At 57.1% G+C, this 24,617-nt stretch overlaps 1 protein-coding gene across 2 annotated transcripts; it reads left to right on the top strand.

The window, feature by feature from the left end:
* The first annotated feature begins 3,557 nt into the window (after positions 1–3,557).
* LOC102930947 (dnaJ homolog subfamily A member 1) lies at positions 3,558–15,330 on the top strand. Of its 2 annotated transcripts, none has more exons than XM_043535339.1 (8): positions 3,558–3,672; positions 7,995–8,143; positions 8,225–8,414; positions 10,023–10,127; positions 11,566–11,793; positions 11,920–12,150; positions 12,940–13,040; positions 13,833–15,330. In XM_043535339.1, the coding sequence occupies exons 2-8, from the start codon at positions 8,012–8,014 to the stop codon at positions 14,058–14,060; spliced, it is 1,215 nt and encodes a 404-aa protein (XP_043391274.1). In that variant the 5' UTR covers positions 3,558–3,672; positions 7,995–8,011; the 3' UTR covers positions 14,061–15,330. The 2 variants fall into 2 exon arrangements, with proteins under 2 accessions (XP_043391274.1, XP_037738884.1); XM_037882956.2 differs by having other exon boundaries at positions 3,578–3,668.
* Positions 15,331–24,617: the final 9,287 nt, after the last annotated feature.

Below are 24,617 nucleotides of genomic sequence, written 5' to 3'. Positions count from 1 at the left end.
AGTGCAGCGGGGGCCCTGATCTCACTGAAGGCCCCCGGATGCTGCCATAAAGCAACTTCCATCCCAGGCTGTCTTTTCCTCCTCTGGATCTGCTTCTGCGGACGCCGAGTAAGGAAATTAAAAAAGAATAATAATAAATAAGCCAAACCAAAGCATTGCCTCTCGGCCCAGCTGCCTTGCCCGGCCACGGGAGGTATTTTAAAACCCTCCTGTGGATTTGTCACAGCTGTTGGAGCAATAGCCTTGACAGCTGCCAGGCCCTGTTTCAGGCAATGCTCAGGGCACCCCCTAGAGCCTCTGACGGCACATTGCAAAGGCCAGGAATGCTTTTTGCATGGCACCACTGGGAGTTTCAGGTTGGAAAGAGAGCTGGGCTTCCAGGCTGGGATGCAGGGTTTGGATCTGACGGGAGCACTCTTGGGAGATCTCAGATGAAAGCAGCTGAAGTCTGGCAAGATCAGCCGTCTGGCAGGATTTCCCAGGCGTACAAACCGGAGCCAGGAAACGGGCCTCTCTCCGGTTTGGGTCCAACTTGCAACAAAAGCCTGAGGAAGGAGGGTGGGGGGTTGTCTGGTCTGATTTAAATACCACCGCCAGGTGTGCAGGAAGATTGGCCACTGGTTAAGGCACTGACCTGGGTTCAATTCCTGCCTCTGCTACAGACCTTGGCCAGTCACTTCGTTTCTTGGTGTACCAGTTCCCCAGCTGTACAATGGGGGCTAATAATCTGTTTCCCCCACTCTTTGGCTGCTTAGAGCCTCACCTCCTCAGGTGTTCCCTCCCAGGCTTTGAAAGTCACCCTGCTCCCCAGGCATCAGAACCCAAGCTCCAGCCCGAGCCAGAGTGTCTACATGGGTATTTTTAGCATCCTAGCCCAAGCTCCAGTCTGTAGCCCCAGGCTCTGACTCGCTGCTGAAGGTTGCTTTGGTTTTGTGTGTAGATGTACCCGACTGCTACTGTCATCCAAATACACTATATCGCCCATGCTGTTCTAAGGCCAAATCTTACTGCGGTGCTGAGCATACCCTATAAAACTTACATGTTGATACAGAATAATAATCCCTAGCTTTTATCCCCCACTTTTCCTCCATAGCTCTCAAACTACTTTACGAGAGAGGCCAGTAGCATTATCCCTGTTTTACAGATGGGGAAACTGAGGCACAGAGCAGAGCTGTGACTTGCCCCAGATCACCCAATCAGTGGCAGAGCCAGGAAGAGACCCCCCAGGTCTCCTGAGTTCCAGTCCTGTGCCCAGCCAATTTATTGCCCTCGCTTTGGGGCACGTGGTCCTATAGAAATGTAAAGTAATTGATTTTCTCTCTCTCTCTCTCTCTGCAACCATCCTCCTGTAGCTGAGAGGAGATAATCTGACCTCTCTATCTAGCCATGCCACCAAATCTAACCTAGCTGTCTAAATTAGTTATTTCTAATGTGACTGCCACAGCAGTATGTGAGCAATACTGTAATATTCCAGCTTTAGTTCCAGCAGTAATTCTTATATCTATACAAATATTCTCAGTTATTGTGCTTGGGATATGGAAGGGTGGGGGCATTAAGGTGGGTTTAAGATCCCTTTTGCACCTCTGTTTTCTGGGAGCCTGCAGGGCCCTCCCTGGATCCTGGTGTAAGTAAGAGCAGCCTCAGGGGTGCTCTAACTTACTCTGGACCAGGGCTACTGGGAAGCAGAGAGTAGCCACAATGCGGTAAGTTCCAACCGCGTTCCTGATCTGCCATCGACACTGGAGGTTGGAAGAGGGGCTGATGCAGGGGACGACCTTACCTCTGCTCCACACCCACCAGGGAGCCCCCCCAGCCAGTGCAGATTCTCAGGGGGCCATTCCCACCAACCTGAAGGCTCTTTTACGCTGCCAGAGCAAGCTGTTTAAAAAAGCAGCCTTTCTCCCAGGGAACTGTCAGTCAACCACGGATTACGTCTCCCTCCCCTGATCTTTCCTACCCTGTTCTAAAGTTGCTATGTTCCTTGTGAGCCCAGTTAATTAAAAAAAAATTTCTCAGCCTAGGAGAGACAGCTTTCCCTGGTCACTGACCTCACGGAGTCCCACAATGAGCATGCTAGGGCATAGCGAGACAGTTGGCATTTCCCCATATTGTTGCTCTGTGCAAATAGCGGCTGCCGGCTGCATTTTTCCTGCAATATCCCGGGTTGCTGGCATTCTTGTTCCATTCCAGCTGCCCTGTGGTGTCACCTTCGTCTGTTTACTGATGGTTGTAAACTCAGTCTCAAGGAATTGCCAGATTGAATCAGACTCGTGGTCTATCTAAGCCCTGTATCTGGCTCCCACAGGGGCCAACACTAGCCACTGCAGAGAAAGGTGCAAGAAACCCCCTCATGGACAAATATGGAATGGCCAGGCCCATAGCTAGAATTCCTTCCTGATCCCTGGCAACTGGTGGTTGTGTGATGCCCTGGAGCATGAAGGTTTATATCACTTCTAAACCTGTATCCTGTTTAACTGTGGGTGTTCTCATTATCCATATAAATGCCTAATCCTTTTTTTAAAAAAATCCTGCTGAAGACTTAGCCTTTTATATCTTGTGGCAGTGAGTTTCACTGTTAACTATGTAAGTATAACAACTAACTATGGGGGCAGCTGTCTAGTTCCACACCTTCCTTTTTTTGGATCTGGGCTGTTCATCGCCTCTCCTGGGCTGCGGGACGTTACAGCCATTGGGACCGCTTCGTTCTGCGTTTGCTGTGCTCACAATTTCAGGATCCTTCAGCTATCGGATCACCATTAAATCAGCAACCAGGGAACGCCCCCAACAAGAGAAAGACAGGGCGCAGAGAGGGGCTTGGGCAATGACGTTTAACCGGCCAGAGTAAAGCCTGTGGGAAGCCTAGGAGAGCCCTGGCCTGAACCTTCCCCCTCCCCCTTTCCCACCCCATTCCTCTCTCCCCCTCCCCTTTTCCCCTCTTCTTCCTCCCTTCCCCCTCCCCCTTTCCCACCCCATTCCTCTCTCCCCCTCCCCTTTTCCCCTCTTCTTCCTCCCTTCCCCCTTCCCACCCCATTCCTCTCTCCCCCTCCCCTTTTCCCCTCTTCTTCCTCCCTTCCCCCCCCTCTCCTTTTCCCTCACCCTCCCCTTCCTCTCCTTTCCCTTTCCCCTCCCCTTCCTCCTCTCCTCTCCTCCCCCTCCCCTGCTTTCCCCTCCCCTTCCTCCTCCTCCTCTCCTTCCCTTCCCCTCCCCCCCCCGCTCCTTCCCACGCCCCCTGCTCCAGGCAAGAGTTTGAAATTGCCATCCTTCCATGCGATTGGCGGAGACTTGCCAGCAGTCTCACCAATCAGAGCAGCTCATGCCGCTGGAGGGGCGTGGCTGCATCCAGTGGCTGGGGCGCATGCGGCAGCGCGAGAGGCCAGCCCGGCAGCCAATCAGGGAAGGGAGGAGGCGGGGTCACACGCTCCCTGCGGGGAGGGGGAGGGAGGTGGGAGCCCAGCCGGAACGCTAGCCAATGGGTGGCTGGGAGGAGAGGGGGCGGGGCCGTCCCCTTCCTGGGGGCGGAGCTCGGGTAGAACTCGAGCCAATGGACGGTGCGGGCGCCGTGAGGGGCGTGTCTCGGGGCTGGGCTGCAGCCAATGGGTGGGGAGGGGGCGTGTCCGGGCTTCCAGAGAGTTCGGACAGAGAAGGGTGGAAGAAGCTGAAGACTGAAGGTGGGTGAGTTACGGGGGGGGGTTCCCGGATGCCTGGGTCCTTTCCCCCCACCCCGTCATGGACTGCGGCCCCCGGGTAGCCCTCCTCGGACTCCTGAGTCCCTCCCCCGCCTCGGATGCCTGGGTCCCTCCCCTGCCGGGTCTGCGATCCCCGAGTAGCCCTCCCCGGACGCCTGGGTCCCTTTCCCCCCCTGCACATCGTCGTCCCCCCCCCCCCCCCCCCCGCCTCCTGATGCCTAGGTCCCTTCCCCGCCCCCCGGACGCCTGGGTCCCTCCCCTCCCAGGTCTGCGATCCCCGAGTAGCCCTCCCCGGACGCCTGGGTCCTTCCCCCGTGGGATTCCGCCCCCCCCCCCCCCGACATTCCCCCACCCCATGGATTTACAGCCTTCCCGGACGCCTGGGTCCTTTCCCCACCCCAGGGACTGTTACCCTGTTGGGGAAAATCCCAGACAGTCCCCTAGGTTCCTCCCCCACCCCAGAGATTGATTGGCCAGTCCCTAGATGCCTGAGTCCCTCCCCCATCCCGGGGTCCAGCCGCCCCCCCACCCCGAGGTAGGGTCAGGGCTGTGTACTGTGTCACCCCAGAGATCAGCACCCCATGCTAAGGGCGGCTGGGAGAAGTAGGGCAGCCCCACCCTGCCCCAGGTGCTGCGCGGTGAGACACCATCACCTTCCCTGTTGGCACCCTGAGCAGAGAGGCCAATGTCCGAATGGGCCACGGGGACCGAGCGCCCCGTTCGCCTTCCAGCGTCAGGGATGGGGCTGGTTGGCGCTGCCCCTGCTCCGTTTGGCTAGAAGATTCATTCTTCACCAGAGCCTCCCCTCCCCCCGACCCTAAATCCACTGGGGCTCGGGCCCCGTTTCTCAGAGCCTCTGAAGTACCCACTGCAGAGTTCGCTGGAGTTAGTGAACTTCCCTCTGAGTTGACAGCCCTGGAAACTGGGATCTTTCGTTCATCCCCAGAAACGATGCAGTGTTGCTGGCACCAGGACGCACTGTCCAATGCCGGCCTGCTAGCATCTCACCCGTGACCCCTGCCCTGCCTTGCCCTTGCTCTCTCTGCTGACACTGCCAATTGAGAAACGCTTTTGTGCTGTGGTGTCGCTTCCCATTTGAAACTAGAATAAGGCCTGGACTAGGCACACAGTTGCCCCCGTTTAATTAAAGTTGCATTTTTAAACAGACTTAGTTAAACCGGTGTGACTGCCTGCGAACTCTCTCTTATTGGTTTTGCTTCTGTTGGTAGATTTACGTGCGTGAGTTAAACTGACGTAGCCAGTTTTAAACCGATATAAGGGGGTCCATATCGGGGTTTGCACCACCGTGAGTGAGCCTAGGTCAAGTGAGAGCAGCCGCACTGTGAAATAACTCGAACAGAACAGAGTCCCCACTTCATCAGCACCACTCCAGCTTCAACTACCCACTCCGCTGGGCCAGCTAGCATGGGTTTAAAACACCACTTAACTCGAGCAAAAGATCTTTGTGTGTGGATGGGCATCAGGTTGGGGGTGATGCTCGAGCTAATGCCGCAGTGAAGTCAAGCCCATAGACTCCTCTACAATGGTATGGGGGGGGGGGGGAGGCCCAGCCCCAGCCCCAAATTCTGGCCTGGCCTGATTGAACTCTTGTGTGCTGCTGGGCCCACTGTACTTTCTGCAGGGCTAGCTCTGTGCTGCAGGTATTCAGGGACTCTGTTGTGGAGCAAGAGGGGTGTTCTATTCTATTTAGGTTCTTATGTGGCCCTCAGCACCTTCGTCTCCGAGCCCCTGTTGGCTGAGCTGTCCTAAGATACTCCCAGTGTTATCTTGAAAAAGCCCCACCCCCCTGAGCTCAAGGTGCTGTCCCCAGCAGCATCTGCACAACACCCTCTACTTTCATTTGAACAGACTTTTCCAGCCCTTAAAGTTACAAAGAGAAACCACCCAAGTGTGAACAAAGCCTGAATCTGCAGACAGACCTCTCCCAGTTGTGGCTGGGAGCTCTGCTGACCCTGTAATTAACAAGATTCTGGTCAGTTTCACAACTGCTGTTCAGAGCCCTGTGTGGGTGATCTGGATCTGCCTCTGCCCAGAAGAGCCCTGATGAGCAGCAGAGGTGCCGTAGCTATTCGTGGAGGAAGGGAACCCTAAAAACAGAGGCTGGGGTGGAGGGGTACAGTAGTGAAGACCCTCCCCACTTGCAGTGGACAAGAGGCTCTGGAATGAGGAGAAGAGAGTAAACTCTTACCAGCAAGTGGAGGATGGTGGAGCTTTGATCTTATTAGTCCTCTGCTAGCCCGAGGCAGTTACACCCCAGCAGGGTCCAGGGACAGCACCCTGCTGAAACTGCCGACAACTGAGGATTGCCGGGCCTGTCACCAGGGCGTTGATCCTGCAGCCTCACCATCATTCATACCTAGTCCTGGGCAAGCCAGTTTAACCTGTCCATGGTGAATCTTCCAACATCTGGCCCCAGTTGTTGTGGAAGGAAGCTTGTAGCCTGCGCTGCAGTCTCTTTGCCCTTTAAACTGTGTTTCAAAATGGCTGAAGTTGGCAAGGGTCTAACCCTACTAGGGAGGGGGCTTCACGTGGACTTGGAAGACGGCGCTGGTGCCAAGCCGGTTTAAATTGGTCCAAACCAAGGTTCCTGCTGCAGCCTTTGGGATAAGGGCGTGAGCTTGGGAATGCGTTGTGTGGATTGGATGGGGGTGCGGGTCAAGGGAACAGATCACGCTGGCTTCAGACTTACCCTGTCCAAGCTAGTGGGCGTGTAATTTACACCGTGCCCTCTGCCTTCTCAGGCATCCTGGGCCGGGGATCTGTAACAAGGGCACAGATCTAGGAATCCCACAAACTCGGTCAAAGCTGGGTTCTGTCTGACCTGAACTCTGGGAGCGGGTCCAGAAGCAGTGCACCCAATCTAGGGTCTGAGCCTGCCAGCAGCTGAGCATCTCCTGGGAGCTATTGAGCACCCTCAGCGCCTGTGGACTTCCGGAGCAGCTGAGGATGCTTGTCCCCCATCGGGAGGCATTCAGCTCCTTACAGAATCAGGCAACAAAGTTTGCCAGTGCTGTGTTATTCATCCCCCCTTGGTAACATAATCACAGTGGATTTTCCAGTGCCCAGGGTCAGCTGCATGGCTCCTTTGTGGTGCTGCGAGCGCAGCTGACTTGGGCCAATCTGCTGCTAACAGTCATGGTGGTCCGCTTTTTTAATTACCTGAGCCAAGAGCCTTTTCTATTCCACTGGCAGTCTGGACGTAGGCGCTAAACAGGCTTAGCAGCCCTGGTTTGCATGGGAGGGATTAAATAGGGGAACACAAAAGGGAGGGATGTCCCCATTCTGAGCCTTGGTCACACTTAAAACGCCACACCCCAGTGCTTAAAGACACAGGCTGCAATAGTCCATAGGGCAGCAGATGCTATCTGTTTCCAGCATATTGCCAAGGACAGGGACTAGCTGGGCTGGTAACAGGGTATGGAGCCTTTTGCCTTTAGATAACCCAACCTTAATTAGCCCTGGTCCCTAGTAATTGAAAAGGCATTCCTGCCTGGTGGCTCGTGCAGGCAGTAAATTCGGAGAGGGACTTACCATAGTTCCCAGCGGGCAGGTATCCATGTTGCCAAAACCACCATTGCCACTGGTATTAATTGGTAGATTTCAAGGCCAGAAGCAGGGCTGCGGAAAGGTTTTTGGGGGCAAAATCTGAAACTGAGGCTCCCCCCTCTTCCCAAGTAAATGACTGCTGCGGGGAGGCCATGGGTGGAGGCCAGAGTGAACCCGCAATGGTGGCTCGGCTCCTGTTCTGTAGGGCTGGACCCAGCTTCCCACTCTGGGGTCGTTCCATGTGGGGTCGCAGGGCCACTTGGGTTTGGCCCAGCGGTGACAGCAGATCCACTGGAGGGCAGGGGGAGCATGTCCTGCTGTCTGGATAAACAGAGGACTTCAGCCTCCAGGGCTCTTGATCCTGCCACTAGCCCTAGAGTCCCATTTACGGGTCTGTCCTCTGCCTAGGGCAGTAACCTAGGACTTGGGAGTCCTGGGTTCAGTTCCCAGCTTTGCCACAGACTTCCTTGAGTGAGTCCCTTAGCCTCTCTGTACCTCACTTTCCCCATCAGTACGATGCGGATAATAGCACAGCCCTGCCTCATGGGTTAAAGATTTTGAGGCGCTCAGGTACTGCAGTGTTGGAGCCTACAGGTTTCTTGAGCTGGTATGTAGTCTGCCATCTCAGGGCGGGACTGGGTGCGGCAGTTTGGGGGAGCCAGTGCCTATGTGCAGAGCTGGCACTGTGGCATTGGATTGGCAGGGGGCCCGCTCTGAACCCACCTTCTCCTCCTCCACCAGCGCATCAGAGGGGAAAGATGGTGAAAGAAACGGGCTACTACGACCTCTTGGGCGTCAAGCCAGGCGCCACCTTGGACGAGATCAAGCGAGCGTACCGGCGGCTGGCGCTGAAATACCATCCCGACAAGAACCCCAGCGAAGGAGAGCGGGTAGGTAGAGAGGGCAGCGACCCCTTTGCGCCGCCCGCCCGCTGGAACACGCGGCGTCTCTAACCCTCTCCCCTTCCCCAGTTCAAGCAGATCTCGCAAGCCTACGAGGTGTTGTCCGACACCCAAAAGAGGGCACTGTATGACCGGGGCGGGGAGCGGGCCATGAAAGAAGGCTGCGCGGGAGGCCGAGGAGGATTCGGGTCCCCGATGGACATATTCAACATGTTCTTCGGAGGAGGGGTGCGGATGCCTGGCCGGCCGGAGAGGAGAGGTACCTGGGATGGATTGCTGGGACACATGGCTTGGTGCTGATTGCATGGGCTGGGCTCACCCATGCTAGAGATCAGGGTTAAGCCCTCAGGTCTTCCTGAGCTGGGAGGGACACGTGTTCAAGGGAGATGGTGGGGGTCTGGCTCTGGGAGGCCCCCGGAGGCTCAGGTCCTGCAGCAAGAGGCTGCACTGATGTTGTGTATTGTCCCTGCTGAAGGCAAGCTAAGAAAGGATAAGTGAGCCCGGATTCATTCTGCTGAGCTGGGGGGTCTTAGGCAGTGAGGCCTCCCCACAGCCACTTTGGGTTGTGATCTGGTCCTGCATTAAACCGGGATGCTGCCTAGAGAGGCGTTGGCAAGTCAGTGGAGGGCTCTCGTCCCCAGGAATTCTCACGGAACCAGTCCCTCTGCGTAGCTCTAGGGGGCGCTGTGTTGCCAGGGGTGACCCCTTTACAAATGAGGCCCTAGCGCCTCCTATTCATTACAGCCCTATAGCCAGGAGCTGCAGGGAGGTTAGCCCCGGGCTGCTGTCCAAATTCCCACTCAGATAATTACATCCTGACTCTCTAAATTCCCCTGGGGCTTTCACTTAACTACAGGGTGTGAAGGAGAAGGGGCCGCTCTGTATTAATGTATAAATACCGTGTGACCTGACCAGGAGAAATGATTACTGTATGACGACACCGGTATGTTTACTGGGTGCATAGGTGGGTCTGCTTAATTGCAGCGTTGTTGGGAACCGTGGTAGGGAACAGGGGTTCCAGATCAAACCCCAGCCGGCAAGCAGGAAGCCAAGAAACAAAACCCGCGCTAGTAGTCGTGAAGATGCTGAAGTTACCCAGCTATGTCGCGAAGGCTGGGAACTGACAGGTCTAGAGAGCAGGGAGTGGAGGAGGGGCCGTTGCCAGTGAGTTGTTTGGAGAACAGGCCAAGATAGAGACACGGGCCCTGCAAAGCAACTGAGCCAGCCTCAGTTTCCAGGGGCTGATAAGCCTTGGAGGAAAATGGATCTGCAGATTGACTCTTCATTGGGTTAAAATCCTCTCTCTCTCTCTCTCTCTCTCTCCTGCTTTGCTGTTAAGATTGAACAATTCTTTGTTTTAAGAAAGTTGTCTGGTCTCTGTATTGACTGGCTCCCGAAGGGAAGGACTGCAGGGGCCAAACCCAGCCAGGCCTGCTATCAGGGTTGGTCACGGGGCTGTAGCCCAGGTACACGGTCCAAGAGTGGAAGAGGTCTGTCACCTGTAGGCGTGAACTCAGAGAGACTGGAGAGGGTCCTGTAACTGTGACAGGATGGTTTTGATACTGTCCTCTTGCGTGACATTATATAGCTGTTCAATGGCTGCCATGTTCCATCCCCAGAGGTGGCTGCATTTCACTGCTGGGTGAGTGATCCCTGCGCAGCATTGCTCTTCGTTGAACAGCTGCTACTCTCCACCTCAGAGGTGGCTGCCTTTCTGGGTTGGGCAAAGCATTCCTTATATATATTTAGCTTGTAAAGCTTTTCTAAGGCATTGTGGAGATGGCTTTAGGTGCGGGGAGACTGCTGTCCCTGTGGGACATGGGGGGGTCCTTGATTGGAGTCTGATCTCTCTCTGTCCTGTGGTCAGGAAAGACAGTCGTGCATCCGCTCTCGGTGACCCTGGAGGATCTGTACAACGGCACTACCCGAAAGCTGTCCCTGCAGAAGAACATCATCTGCAGCAAGTGCAATGGTGAGTGAACCGGGTCTAGGGTAGGGTTACCATATTTGAACATTCAAAAAAGAGGACACTCCACGGGGGGGGGGGGGGGGGGGGGGGGGGGGGGGGGGGGGGGGGGGGGGGGGGGGGGGGGGGGATTTGCTCATGCATCCCCGGCCATCCCTTCCCCGCCCCCATTCCAACCCCTTCTCCAAAGTCCCTGCCCCAACTCCACCCCCTCCCTGCCCCATTGGACCCCTTCCCCAAATCCCCGCCCCAGCCCCGCCTCCTCCCCTGAGCGTGCCACGGTCCCCCTCCTCCCCCGTCCCTCCCAGCCGCACAAAACAGCTGTTCCGCGGCGCAAGCCCTGGGAGCTAGGGAGAAAAAGCGGGCACTCTCTCGAGAGATCAGCATTCACTTTCTTTCTCGAATGGTCAACGTTCACTCTCTTTCTTGAATAATCAACTCTTCTTTGGGGAAAAATAATAACGGTAAAATCCTGGACGTTTTTAGATATTTAAAAATTCGTCCCGGACGGCAATTTAAGAATCAAAAAGCTGGACGTGTCCGGGAAAATACGGACGTATGGTAACCCTAGTCTAGGGCCCTGCATCTTATTTAAATGCAAAAAGTGAGGTGGGAAGCATAACTCCGCCCCTCCAATCTCCAGCCAGTGAGAAGAAGGAAGGGCGGAGCCTCTTGGGACTTCCTCATTCCCATGTTCATGTCAAAGCTCCCTCTGGCACAGCGCCAGGAGTGACCTGAATTTGGGGGTGGGGCTGTAATGGGGGGCAGGGCTAAGGGGCATGATGCCACACTCACTCAAGTGCAACCCTGTCTAGGCTGCTTCCGGCTGAGTTTCACCCTCAGATTATGGAGACTCCGCTGTGGGTGTATGGAGAGAAAGCTTGGTCCAGGGGCCAGAGCAAAGGACTGGGAGTCAAGACTCAGGTTCTGTTCCTGGCTCCAGGAGGGGAGTGTGACCTAGCGATTAGAGCAGGAAAGGCCTGGCGGTCAGGACTCCAGGGTTCTCTTCCTGGGTCAGAGAAGTGGGAGCTTGTGATTAGATCAGGGAGCTGAGAATCAGGATTCCTAGGTTCTGTTCCTGGGTCCGGGTGGGGAGTGGGGGCTAATGGTTAGAGCAGAGGACTGGGAGTCAGGGCTTCTGGGTTCTATCCCAGCTCTGCCAAAATCACTGCACCAGATGGGCACTGCCGGGCAATGGGGATGAGGATTTTGCTCCACCCCTTCTCTCCTCCGCCAAGAGCTCTGAGATCCCTGGCTGGTGCCTCCCATCCGTCTGTTCCACGTGTCCATTCACCCTGCCCACGAGAGGATGTAAGCTGGAGACGATGCAGGAGCTTCACCCCGAAGCTGCTGCTGTGTAGCTCTGCATTGTGTCTCCGCCGCCCAGGGAGCCCCCAGGCCTGCACTGACGCCCTCTGTCTTGTCTCTCCTCCCTTGTCCGCAGGCTGCGGGGTCCGGGAAGGCGTCGACAGCAGGTGCCCCAAGTGCCACGGCACTGGCATGGAGTTTCACGTCCACCAGTTGGGGCCCAGCATGATCCAGCAGATTCAGACCATGTGCTCGCAGTGCCAGGGCCAGGGCGAGTGGGTCCGGCCCCTCGATCGCTGCCTGACCTGCAACGGCAGACGGGTGGTGCGGGAGAAGAAGATCCTGAATGTCCACCTGGACAGAGGTGAGGCCAGGGTGCTGTCTGGATTGAGGGAGGGTTGAGTCTGGCCCTGGGGATCCAGGACAGGCACTTTGACAACTAGCCTGTGGGGTGATCAGGGGCGCCGGCTTATCAGTGTCGATTTTGCAGGCATGCAGGACGGGCAGAGGATCACATTCCACGAGGAAGGGGACCAGGTGCCCGGCCTAGAGCCTGGGGACGTGGTCATCGTCCTGGATCAGAAGGAGCACCCTGTCTTCCAGCGCATCGGCAACAACCTGGTCCTTCGAAAGGAAATCAGCCTGGTGGACGCTCTCTGCGGCTTCAGGCAAGTTGTCCACACTCTGGACAACAGGGCCCTGCTCGTCTCCTCACAGCACGGTGAGTCGGCAACCTGGAGCTGTCAGGACTCCTGGGTTCTATTCCTGGGAGGGGAGTGGTTAGAGCAGTGGGGACTGGACACCAGGACTCCTGGGTTCTGTTCCCAAGTCTGGGAGAGGTGTGGGGTCTAGTGGGTTAGAGCAGGGGGGACTGGACACCAGGACTCCTGGGTTCTATTCCCACCTCTGCCACTGACCTGCTGTGTGACCTTGGGTAAGCCACTTCCCCTCACGGTGTCTCAGTTTCCCTACCTGTAGCATGAGGGTGATATCCACCCGCTCTGGACAGACCCGACCTTTATTTGTTTGTGTGCCCATCACCATGACATCTGGTCACGTGGCTCAGATTAAAGGCAACCACAGGGAATCAATAATATACCCTGTAGACAGCCCCTCGCTAGCCCAGGGATGGCTACTACCCCAACACGTGTTGGATCCAAAAGATGCCTCTTTTGAAGGTCAGTCAAGCAAAGCCCTGCAGCAGGGAGCCCCCCACCACGCAGACCATTGTGAGAGACTCATCTAGGGACCTCCCCAAACTCCCCAGCCCCTTGAATGTCTCATTCTGGTCATCTCCCTGGCGCCTCTCGGTCACAGCATGCCAAGGTGTGACTGTGATGCAGTCCTCTGGGCTCGCTGCCCTTAGGGCAACACTGGCTGGAGCCCAGCAAGCCAGGGGCCATGCAGGGAGCTGTCCCAAGCCTGCGAGGCTCCAGGCATGTGGGTTTCCAAACCAGCGTCCTGCACAGGGGCTGAAACTGCCTGGCTCTCTTTCACCCCGCCCGCTCAGGTGACGTCATCCGGCCAGGATCCGTGAAGTGCGTCCCCAACGAGGGCATGCCCATCTACAGAAGCCCCGCCCAGAAGGGCCGGCTCATCATACACTTCCAGGTGAGGGGCGGGGCAGGCACCTTCCAAGGGAGCCCATGGGGCTGAGCCCCAGCTGGGGTGTCAGTGGCCTGAGCCCCAGTGTTGGTCCCGTGCCGGCTTACACCAGCTGAGGACCCTGTCCGTCCCTGAGCTCCGTAGCAATGAAATGACCGGCCACCCCAAAGAGACGCCCAGCAAACCCCATCCAGATTTGAGAGGGCTTTGCCTCCTGTCTGGGGGCTGAGATGCAGGGCCTGGGGATCAGGGATCCGTTCCCAGCTCTGACGACTCTTACCAAGCACCCACCAGCCTTGCACTGGGCTCTGTGTCAGTGATTAGCCCCTCCCTCTGTGGATCTGGGATCCAGAGCCATGCCTGGAAGGAGCCATCCGTTCCGAGCATCTGGGGAGAAGCAGGGCGTAGCCAAGTTAGAGGGAAGATCAGAGAAGCAATCGGGGCTGGGCAGAGCTGCAACGTCTCTGGGTTAGGTACGATACCGGGGGGGACAGTGGGCTATAGCCCCTGTGACTCTCTCTCTCCCTCTAGTGCCCAGTTCACATAAGAGGCTTATGAGTCACCTGCTGCCTCCCGACTTCAGCACTTTGGTTGTGGACGTAGCTTTTAGGTGGACACTTTGTGGGTTCGTTGACTCATTCAGGGGGTCATTTCCATCAGGAGGGAGGATGCGAGGGGAGCTGGGGCTTTTGGGGTGATGTTGATGTCAGCTCTTGCTGTCAGGGAGTTTCCCACCCTCCCTGCAGCATGGGCCCTCGGTCCTGGATGTCCTTCCACGTCTCGCTTTGCGTCCCCCAGGTGAGATTCCCAGAGCCAGGCTGGCTCTCCCCCGAACATCTCCGCCAGCTCCGCGCTTTCTTCCCACCCCAAGCAGAGGTCATGGCGACGGAGGACATGAAGGAGGTGGAACTGAGCGACTACTTCTCCCAGCCGGGACACTGGTGGCAGCCCCACGCCGGCGAGGCCTACCACGAAGACGACTTCGAGGAGGCCTCACGCCCGCACGTCCAGTGCCACACGTCGTAGCCCCTTGGGCGGCCTCCCCCGCCCTGGAGCAGGGTGTGGGGGGGGCGGGGCGAGGGGGGGCGGTTCGGAAGGTCGTGCAGTTCAGGGATGTAAATAGTTAACGCTGCCAGCGGTCCAGTTCGGCGTAACTAGTGTAGCTCCGGCCTAGCTCGGTCGCTCCCCGGGGCGTGCCACTGAGCCCCTGCGGTGGGAGGAGGCTCAGCACGGGAGTTCCTCTCATCCCACATCCTGCCAGCACGTACTCAAGAGCTTAGGATCCAGCTCACAGTAGTTACCGCCTCTGAGGAGCGTAGTGGTGTAAAAGGGTCCCTGGGCACAATGCATCAGGATCAATGTCTACAGGGATCATTCTCAGCTGTCGCTCTCGGGGCCTGAATCTCATTCACACCGAAGCCCCTTTAGGCCACAATAAGGAGGCCTTAAAGTGGGAGTAATTGTACCCCGGGCCCACGGGCGGGCCCTTTCTGTGCAGCCAGAGCGGCATCAAAGAACCTTAGTGTCCTCGAGAATCAGGTCCTTGGGTTTAAACCCCTTCCAGATTCTCCACTCAGCCCCATGGGAAATTGACCGGCTCTAGTCAACGTGCCGCTTTTGCACTAAAGCGTCGTGCAGTTTCGCGACCTGCCCCGGGAGTTTTGCTTCCTCCTCTGCTTTGGGTGGACTGTCCGGCTTCCCCGCCTCAGCTGCAAAGACGCGCGCGCTCGCTCTCGAGATCTTCTGTTGCACATTTAAGCGAAAGGGGCTCTTTTCCCGGGGAGGGAATAACAGGGACTTATTAAACAAAGCCACTTTTCCTCTGCTAGGACAATGTCAGCAGCGTCGCAAAGACACGTCTGTCCACTTGGGTTTTCCATTGCCTCGCGTTCCCTTAGCGAGTAACCGAATGTGGAAAGATTTCTGAGGAGTCCGTGGCACTTAGCTACAAATAATCCCGAACCTGGAATCAGATCTGCCCGGTAGGAGGTCTCGGGGCCAAGATCTAGTGTGAGGAGCCTGGGTCTGCTTCGCAGACCTCTACCGCCGATCCTGTCGGTAGCACTGAAATCCCAGGGCTTGATTCCCAGTTGCCCTGCCCTGTTGATGTTTACACCAGCGCACAGTTGGTGCAAAATGCTGCTGGATCAGAACCGGTGTAAATAAGTGCACCAGGTGTAGGGCAATGAAGAATCAATCCTGCCCGCAGGCGTTTGGGGCTTGTAGTGCCATCTACTGGTAGTCCTGAGCTATGCGCTATCCCAGAATAAAGCATCGCTCAGCTGTTTCTTTCAAAGGTTGCTTTTTCTTTTAATTGGACGGAGCGGGCTCTTAGAATCATAGAATATCAGAGTTGGAAGGGACCTCAGGAGGTCATCTAGTCCAACCCCCTGCTCAAAGCGGGACCAATCCCCAATTTTTGCCCCAGATCCCTAAATGGCCCCCTCAAGGATTGAACTCACAACCCTGGGTTTAGCAGGCCAACGCTCAAACCACTGAGCTTGAAGCTTCTTGGTTTTAATTGCCTTCCTTTCTCACCTGTCTGGGTCGTGGTGCGTTCTGCTGGTTCACCTTGGGTCTCTCCAGTCAGCTCAACCAATGCAAATACCGTTGAGCTTACTTATCGCCCGTGCCAGGTACTGTAGCTAGGGGCTCAGCCACTGCCCGTCACTGCCAGGTTAATGCGTCCACCCCAGTGGGGCGGTCGAGTGCCAATCTGGCACTCATTATTGCTGAATGCTGATTTGTGCTGCCACCTTCTCGCTGACCTGTTAGAGGTGCTTAAGGAATGGGTCCTGAAGGCCGCACACTGAGGTTCATGGGCTGGGAGAGGAGTGAAGAAGTAGACCTGTGTTTGATAGGCCCACTACCTGGTGGCAGAATGCAAGGGAGTATGGCTGAGTGGTTAGAGTAGGCAATTGGGAGGCAGAAAATGTGGCTTCTGTTCCCAGCTCTGCCGCTGTGACTTCAGCAAGGCTGTGCCTCAGTTTCCCCCCGCTGTAAAGTGGAGATCATGCCTACATCACAGGGCTGAGCTGAGAGACTTGTCTTCCTCCTTGGACGGCAGGAGCAAAGTGCAGAGTCTTCTCAGGAAACCTCCCCAGCTCACGGTACAAACCCTGCGCTCTCAGCGCTCCCCTGAAACTGGCCCCAAGCACTTCCTCTTGCGGCCACAGCCGATCAGCAAAGAGATCTGTTTGCGGCACTCTTCTTCCTGCAGTCACCACCCCTTGAGTCATTGTCCCCGCAGCCGACGGGGGTTGGAAGTGAGCAGACTGCGTCGGGCCAAGAAAAGCTCTAGCATAGGTCTTCCGACAGACGGTCACCTGTTGCCAGCACGCGGGGGGAATGGAAGCAAGAGGAAACGCATGCGATCATGGAAGGAAGACAGCAGTCCTGCGGCAGTGTTTCTTGCAACTTCCTGTGAAGCAGCCGGTACCGGCCGCTGTCAGAGACAGGCTACCGGATAGATGGATTCTGGGTCTGAGCCAGTCTGGCAGTTCTTGTGTGCCACAGGGCAAGCTGAATGTTGAGTGAATGCAACATCCTGGGTTGAGGATTTAAACTGTCAGCCAGGAGAGGCCACGGGGGAGTTTTGTTCAAGCAGCGACTCCGTGTTCTGGACCGGGGGATTAAACCCTAAAACGTGTTGGCCAAGGGTGAGGGGCGCTTGGGAAATACGGCGAGCTACCACCACCGTTAAGACTGTTGTGTGGTTCCTCTTTTATGTAGACAACGGTACATGCCGAACCATCGCGGTTAGGAATCGCGTCTCACGCAGTGGGGCCAACTTGATTCTGCTGCGGGGGGCGTGGGGGGCTCTCTTTGAATCCGACGCTTCCGGTCAGCCCAGGGGGCATCTGAGAGTCAAGCTGGGGCATCTTTGTCTTGGGCATCGTCCCCGGTAAAAGTTCTTCCAGGCCCTGCGGGGGCACCTGTGCAGCAGGGTGAAAGGACTCAAGTCTGCTCGGACTGGGGTTAATGAGAGTTCAAAGGGTGCCCTGAGCTGCCTGCCGTCTGCAGGTCTTGTGGCATGCCAGGAGCAGAGCCAATGAGTAGAGACCGGGCTGTTGCGCACTCCCTTCAGGCCAGCCCAGTTGCTGCATCTGCCCTTTCAACATGAATGATCCCCCCACCGCTCCCCCTGGGCAGGGACCCCTGCTGTGGGATCCACCCCCCCACCCCCCATCCTGCACCCCATAGAGCCAGTCTCCACTGCAGGGGCAGAAACTCCCGAATCAGCTTGGAACGGGGGAAGCTCGTCTCTGCTAAACAATCTCCCCACAGTGTGTGAGACACGTTTCCCCCAGGGAGGGAGCGCTGATTAGTGGATAGAACAGGGGCTGGGAGTCAGGAGGCCTGAGCTCTGGAAGGGGCTGGGTGGGTGTTAGTGGTTAGAGCAGGAGACTAGACTCCTGTCCTGATAGGTTGGAGCCGGCCCTGGCTTTGATCCCTCCCTACACCTAGACAGATCCCTCTTCATCTAGGAACCCGCGCGCCTCCCACCCCCACCCCAGGGTGCCCTCGAGCAATGGCAAGCGGGATTCCTCCCCAGGCTGGCAAACAGGATCTCCAGGGTGCAGCTGACAAATTCAGGCTGCTGACACACCCTGTAATTAGATGGGGGCTGGGGGGAGGCCTTAGCCCAGGGTTCTCAACTTGGGGATCAGAGCTAAAGGGAGAGGCTTTGGGGTGGGGGGTGCGTAGGCACCTTTATCCAGATGTCAGCTGCCCCCAGGGCATTTGAGGGGGGGCAGGGTCTGTGTTCTCTGCACATGGCTCAGGATGACAGCACCACTACGGCCATTCATGTCCCAGCCTGAGGACACCTTGCTAACTATCTCAGGGCTGCTACTCCCTCCCCCCGGGACCCTTTGCACCAGCCCTGGCAGCATAAAGGGGCAAGGGCGATTCACACTTGCTGTGAAGCCCCTGGACTGGCAGAGGGACCTGGAAAATGAGACTCGGGCCCTTCTGCTTAACTTTCTTTAGTCAGTTCCTTTCTTTGCTCAAAGCTTAAATTAAGCCTCCAGGAAGTGGAGGGGGGAGGGGATTTTCTATCCTTTTTGCACAGAAGGTAGTTTTTACAAAAAACTTTAATTTATTTTTGAAAGTATTTTAAATTGGTGTCTGTCTGTCTGTCCTTTTTTTTTTTTTTCTTTTGGGAAACTTTGTACATGGCATTAAAAGCAAATCCGAGTCTGACCAGAGGCAGTGTCTGCTGCTTTATTTCAGCCCCGTCGGGAACGTGCCGTGGGGGTTAAGATCCAGACCTGGGGAGCCCAGCTGCTGAGGTTCTGTTCCTGGCTCTGCAGCGGCCTGACCCTGTGCGAGTCCGGCTTCATTTTGTCCAATGTTCCCATCTCTGGAGCCTAAAATTGAGCCAGAGGGTCCACCGGGGCTGGTGGGAACACAGCAGGCCCTGTCTTGGCTTGGGCTGTATCTGCTCTTTGTTATATTTGCAAAGAGGCCTGAAGGGCTGACCCAGTATAAACTCATGGGCTGCCTGTTGAGAGTCAGGGCAATGGAAGAGGACATCCATCCTTCCTTTGCCAGCTCCGGCATTTCCTTCCCTAGGGAAGGAGCGTGGCCTAGCAGGCAGAGCGCTGGCCTGGCATTCAGGTGAGCTGGGCTCTATTCCCAGCTCTGCCATTTGCCTGCTGGGTGATCCTGAGTAAAACGCTGGGTCTCAGTTTCCGCATCTGTAAAACAGGGAGGACAATACCGCCCTCCTTTGCAAATCCCTTTGAGATGTACTGCTCAGCGGTACCTAAGAGCTTGGGAGTCACATTATGAGGTCTCTAGGTCAGACAGTGGGTTGATGCCAGGCTGGTAGGCTTTGAAGCGCTCGCTGTTGATTAACCTTGGAAACCTCTCAAGTCTGCTCTGCCCTGTTTGCATCACAGCTGCTTTGGAGGTTGCAGACCTGGCTTGTGGAATTACTCTGGGAAAGGGAAGGGACGGAGGTTGACCCTTTCTTTTAACAAAGACTGTGTTTCTCCCTAGTGTCCCCTGGGCATTTGAGTTAAGCACTGGTAATGAGAGAGCGTTTTTAAGCCGAGAACGGGTCCAAATCCCTGCCCTTTGCCGCCAGGTTTCACCTGATTCTTCTCGCTGATGTCAAACCAGTTCTCCAGGCAGCTGTAGTCGTCGGAGTATCCCTGGTCACTTTTAATGTGAGGCCAGATCTGAATGGCACATGAAGCCCCCTGGTCCTGGCTTGTCTGCTCTTTAGCACAGGGGCGGTCTCTGCCTATATGTATGTACAGCCCCTAGCACAATGGGGGACCCTAGCATAAGACACACCATAATAGTACCTACATCATAAACCTCCTGCAGCCTTGCTACTCCATGGTACTGCCGCCGTCAGCTGCGAAGGCTTACGCCCTGGGTAGTAAATCTGGCTGGTCGGTCTAACCACCGACAGCAAAGTGCCAAGGTGCAATGGACGAAGTGTCTGAAAGCTGGGGCGGGAGAGAGGGTTTAGTTACTGTGCAGGAGGAGGCATGGAAAGGGAAAATGCCTTAGTGCTATTAATTCTGGGGTGGATTAAGAGGAGTGTCCTATGTGAGATCCGGGAGGTAATTGTCCTGCTCTGCTCAGCACCGACGAGGGCTCTGCTGGAAAACTCTGGCCGGTTCTGAGCACCAAGAACGACATGAACAAACGGGAGAGTCCAGAGGAGAGCAACAACCGCGAGTGGTTTAGGAAGCGTGACCAGGGAGGCCAGGTTGAAAGGCCTGGTGGTGATTCAGGAGAGGGACAGGAGAAGTCTTCACTTGGGTGAAAGGTTGTTCTCCACTGAGGTTAGGAGAAGGAATCAGCTCAGTGAGCGACAAGGGCAATGAAGGTTGGAGAATAGGAAAATCTCTCTCTAAGAATAATTAAGCCCTGGAACAGCTAACGAAGGGGGGCTGGAATCCCCATCACTGAAGGGTTTTCAGAGCAGGTTAGACAAATACCTGGCAGGCGTGATCTGTGTGTATTTACTCCCCCCTCACCATGCTGGGGCAGGGATTAGACTATCTCTTGAGGTCCCTTCCAACCCTGTTTCTATGATGAGGCAGCATGGTACAGCCCTGCACCAGCCCTCAGGAGACCTGGGTTCTGTCACCCCTTCTGCCACTGACGTGCTGTGTGATCTGGGGCTCTCCCCACAAAAGCGTCACACCTTGGTCCAATTCCTGTCACTCCGGGGAGAGCTCGGGCACATCACTTCCCCTCCCCGTAGCTCAGTTTCCCTATCTGTAAAATGGGGATAAAGGAGCTAGGTAGGATTATTATTCAGTTTCTCCTAAAGAACCCCACTGCTTGGGGTATTTAAAACCGACGGGAGAGAACAGTACAATCATAGGGCATAGCCCTGCCCCCGGAGGGGCTGCCTGGGATGGGAGTTGGGGGATCATTTCTGGTTCTGGGTCAGAGGAGGCTATGAAATTACATTCAGGTCTAGCAGGGAGCTAGTACATTGCACCATTTCCTCCATCTTTAGCATGAGCCTGGCTGGAACCAGAGCTCTGATTCTCCTTCCCTGTGATGGCCAGACCCAGCGGGCCAGGCACAGGGAGCCAAGGGGGAGCATACTGCTGCCTGGCATATGAAAACGTAGCGGGGTTCCTTCTGCCCAGGTAGAATCCAGCTCCACTCCCAGTTGTATTGGCTCTTGCCTGGTCCAAAACTGGTGATACAGTTACAGGACTGGCTGCACCTCTGGTCTCTCTCAGGTGTCAGGCCCGGTACCTTTACCTCTCTCAGCCTTGCTCACAGGGCAGGTCCCAGCGGGTTCTGCTCTCCAGGAGTCTGGGACAGCAGGGAACAGCCTGAGCAAAGGACCGGCTCGAGCCAAAGTGTCGATTCAGCCTCGCAAGAGGAGCAAAGCCGCAGAGGAAACAGATTTTAAAGCCACAAACAGTCTACCTGACCAAAAAGCTTCCCCGCCCCCCTGATGCTAACCCCGGTGAACTCACCTAACTCCTTCAGCCCCTAACAATGGGGGCCTGAGTCAGTCACTGCTCCCCAGAAATGGCCGCCTACCTTTGAGAGAGTGTCCCACTTTTTACCCAGCCAGAGTTCGTGGTTCCCTCAGTTCACAAACTCGGGGCCCTGGGACTCAAAACCCAACTCAGGGAGCAAAACGGGCGGTCAAGCCGCCTCCCCCCACCCCACCTCCACCTCCCCACCAGGGTTTGCTGTAGCGTGTCTTCTCTACAGCCCCATGTCCCCTTCTCTTTGGTGCCCAAGAGCCTTGTTGATTGAACCCCGTCGAGTCGCCCAATTAAACTGTATGCTGAGCCTTCACGGAGCAGCCCCACGGCTGTCACAATAGGGTTTTCTTCTTCAGCATCATCTTCGTTATTTGCAGCTAATTAAAGGCTGCGGCACACCCACCTCCAGCAGCTCCCTGCTCGGGATGGCAGAGAGCAGGAGGAATATGAGTCAGTGACGTCTACACCCCCCCCTTGGAAATGAGTCAGTGCCATTAGCCTCGTTCCACAGATGGGGAAACTGAGGCACACCACCCGCCCGAAGGCCGCCCAGTAAATCAGTGGCACAGGCAGGCATGGAACCCAGGAGTCCTGATTCCCAGGCCCCTGGTCTTACCATTAGCCACACGCCGTCCAGACAGGAAAGAGGCAGCAGCCGGGGCTTGCCATTCACATCCACCGGAGGGCAGCATTACCTCAGCAAAGCCGCCACGCACTCGCACCCAGGGCTGTGCATGTCTGCCCCCTTGGTTTGCAGGCTGGCTTGGGGGACTGAGAGGGTTTAGCAAGGGGCTGGGGCCAGTGACTGTATAATGCACAGAGCAAGTGGGAGAGGGGCCGGTCAGTCAGCAGCCATGGTCACAAGCCCCCAAGCCTTCCTGAGCCCCCGGGCGGGGCGGGAAGCACCCTGAAAATCTCTTTCATGCAGCGTCATGCTGCACCCACTCACTCCTTTTGTTGGGGGGGGGGGGCCCATGCACACGCATGCACCCCCAAGAGTGGCCTCTGCAGGGTGGTGTTTTGCAGCGATGCACCAGCTAAACCCCTGTGGGAAGAAGAATGTGTGGTGCACATGCAGAGGGACACCCCGCCCCGTGTGCCGAGTGTTTTGCATGCTGCTAGGCCCCCTATGTGGGCTGATGCCTCGTAACCCTAGCCCAGCCCTGACCCTGGCAGGTATTTGCGCAAACTGAGCTTAAAAAAAAACACCCCTCAGTGACGGGCAGGCCATAACTGCCCTTGGCCGCCGAGTCCGGCGCATAACGACCCTTAGGGTGAGCAAGTGTTTCCTAACTGTGCTGCGGCTTGCCCCCATTGCTCCCTGGCCCGTCACCGCTTCGCCCCTCAATTCAAATCTGGACTAGGCAACAAGGGGGTGATGTGCGTTTGCTGGCTGAAGTTGTCCAGTTGTCCAGCCAGCTCTTGTTAGCAGGGCTTTTGGATTGGCGTTGCGAAGGGGAGGTAGAGCCCTGTGGGGGGAACACCGGGCTGTGGGGAGAAGGGGCTGTGGGTCCAGATTTGGGGCGGGGGGGCCTAGCAGGGTGGGCAGAGGTTGGGACTTAGGGGTTTGAGCGGCGCTGGCAGGGCCGAGCCGCCTGCGGTAAGCGCTGGGTGTGCCCCAGGCTCCACAAGCAACGAGCCTGGCCGGGACGCTATACCGCGCGCCAGCCACCCGGGCAACGCCCCGCACGCCCGGTGATGGGCGCCCAGCACGGCCGGTGCTTTCGCTAGCGAGGTGGAGGAGCTGCGAGCCGGGCCCACGAAGAAAACGGGCTCATTTTCCAGCCCGTTCCCGACCCGCAGAAACACTCAGCTCCAGGAGTTTGTTTCTTTGCACGTCATGAATGAGCCTCGCTGGGCCCCGGGGAATTCTGCTCGGCTTTCCATGCAGGCTGAGCATCCCTGGGGCGTGTGTGCGGGGGGGGGTATAAGTATCAGGGGCTGTCCCCCACGGCCGCATACCAGGCCTGGAATAGAAGGTCACACAGATCCGGGTGACCCCTCCCAGCGGGCGCTGTCAGCACTGCCCCGGCGCTGACTGATGGCCGTGCGCGCAGGGGCTGGCTGAGCGCCGTGCCGGGGGCCTGCGGCTGCAGCAGCAGCTGGGGTGTGGGGCGGGGCAGAGCTTTGGGGAGTGGGAGGCTAGGACTGGCCTAGCAGAGGAGGGGGGGGCGAGAGGGGCCAGGGCAGCCAGGGACGAGGGAGCTATGGGCTGGGCTTAAAGGGCACTGAGGGAGGCGAAGCGGGTTCAGGGAGGCCAGGACTGGACTAGCTAGGGGTGTGTGGGGGGCTGAGGTTCAGAATTGAGGGGCATTGGCAGAGCTGGTGGGGGATGAGCCCCAGGGCTGGACTAGCCGGGCCTGGGGCGGGGGGGGTGTAGATTGGGTTAGGGGGCAGTGGGGGTGGGGCGGGGGGGGGGCGGGCCTGGATTAGCAGGGCTGGGATTGAAGGGGGCTGGGGGCAGGACTGGAACAGCAGCTGTGCATCAAACAGGCTGCAGAAATTCACTCCCTCAAGCTCAAGACCCAGGGAGTGGGAGGCAGCAGCCGGCGGGCTGCCAGGGACAGTGATTGACACCAGACACTGCTGGGGGGCGGGGGGCAGAAGGCAGAGGGGGGCAGAAAAGACCCATGTTCTCCCTCCTTGCAGCCAGGAGAACAATGCTGGCCAGGTGCCAGGGCCCGGGGAAGAAAGGGAGCAAGAGACAGAACAGTTTGGTCATTCCCCTCCCAGCTGGGCTGGTTGGGGGTAGGGGGAGGTGGTAGAACTGAGATGGGGAGGGCAGGACTCCTGGGTTCTATACCTAGTTCTCCGGGGTGATGTGGGCGGGGGGGGGGAACTGGTGTCTAATGATTACAGCGAGGACTCAGAAACAGGATTACTGGGTTCCTGTCTCCACTCTGGGAGGGGAGTCAGGGGCCAAGTTGTGAGAGCTGGGCATGGAACCCAGGGGTCCTGGCTCCCGCTGCTGCTCTAACCCATGAGACCCTGCCATGACCCATCCAGAGTCAGGAATGGAACCCAGGAGTCCTGGCTCCCAGCCCCCTCCCCCCCACCCCACTCTAATCCATGAGCCCCGCCCAGAGCTGAGACTGGAACCCAGGAGTCCTGGCTCACAGCCCCCACACTCTAATCCATGAGCCCCGCCCAGAGCTGAGACTGGAACCCAGGAGTCCTGGCTCACAGCCCCCACACTCTAATCCATGAGCCCCGCCCAGAGCTGAGACTGGAACCCAGGAGTCCTGGCTCCCTGGCCGTCCCCGCACTAAGCACTGAACTGTGCTGTCCCGCTTTGGCCCAGCAGACGCTGCAAGCCCCGTGCTGGGGCCGGGTGCCAGCTCCTCCTGCTGCCGCTGCGCCCCGGGGAACCCAGTTCGCTTTCTCCCAGCAAGCGGGATCGGGCCCCAGGCGACCCACAGGCGCGCCCTTCCTCGCCGGCTCAGCCCCCTGCTGTGCCCTGGCTGACCAGCAACATTGCAGAGCCAGCGCGCTGGGACTGATCACGCCGCAGGCCAAGCATCGCACAGTGGGGTCAGCCCTCTGCTGTCAGCAGAGTTCTTTTGGGGGTGGGGGGCGGAGGGGGGCTTTTTGTGGGGGC

The sequence above is a fragment of the Chelonia mydas genome, chromosome 24 (genome assembly GCF_015237465.2).
Source record: "Chelonia mydas isolate rCheMyd1 chromosome 24, rCheMyd1.pri.v2, whole genome shotgun sequence".
Classification (NCBI taxonomy): Eukaryota; Metazoa; Chordata; order Testudines; family Cheloniidae; genus Chelonia; species Chelonia mydas.
This window is presented reverse-complemented; position numbering and strand designations above follow the sequence as displayed.

What these genes read in the sequence shown, in the direction of transcription:
- LOC102930947 (XM_043535339.1), top strand. Translation starts at nt 8,012, where the DNA reads ATGGTGAAAGAAACGGGCTACTACGACCTCTTGGGCGTCAAGCCAGGC. An exon ending in TGGCCGGCCGGAGAGGAGAG is followed by an intron (nt 8,415 to 10,022) that starts GTACCTGGGATG and finishes TCCTGTGGTCAG; the next exon opens with GAAAGACAGTCGTGCATCCG. An exon ending in CATCTGCAGCAAGTGCAATG is followed by an intron (nt 10,128 to 11,565) that starts GTGAGTGAACCG and finishes CCTTGTCCGCAG; the next exon opens with GCTGCGGGGTCCGGGAAGGC.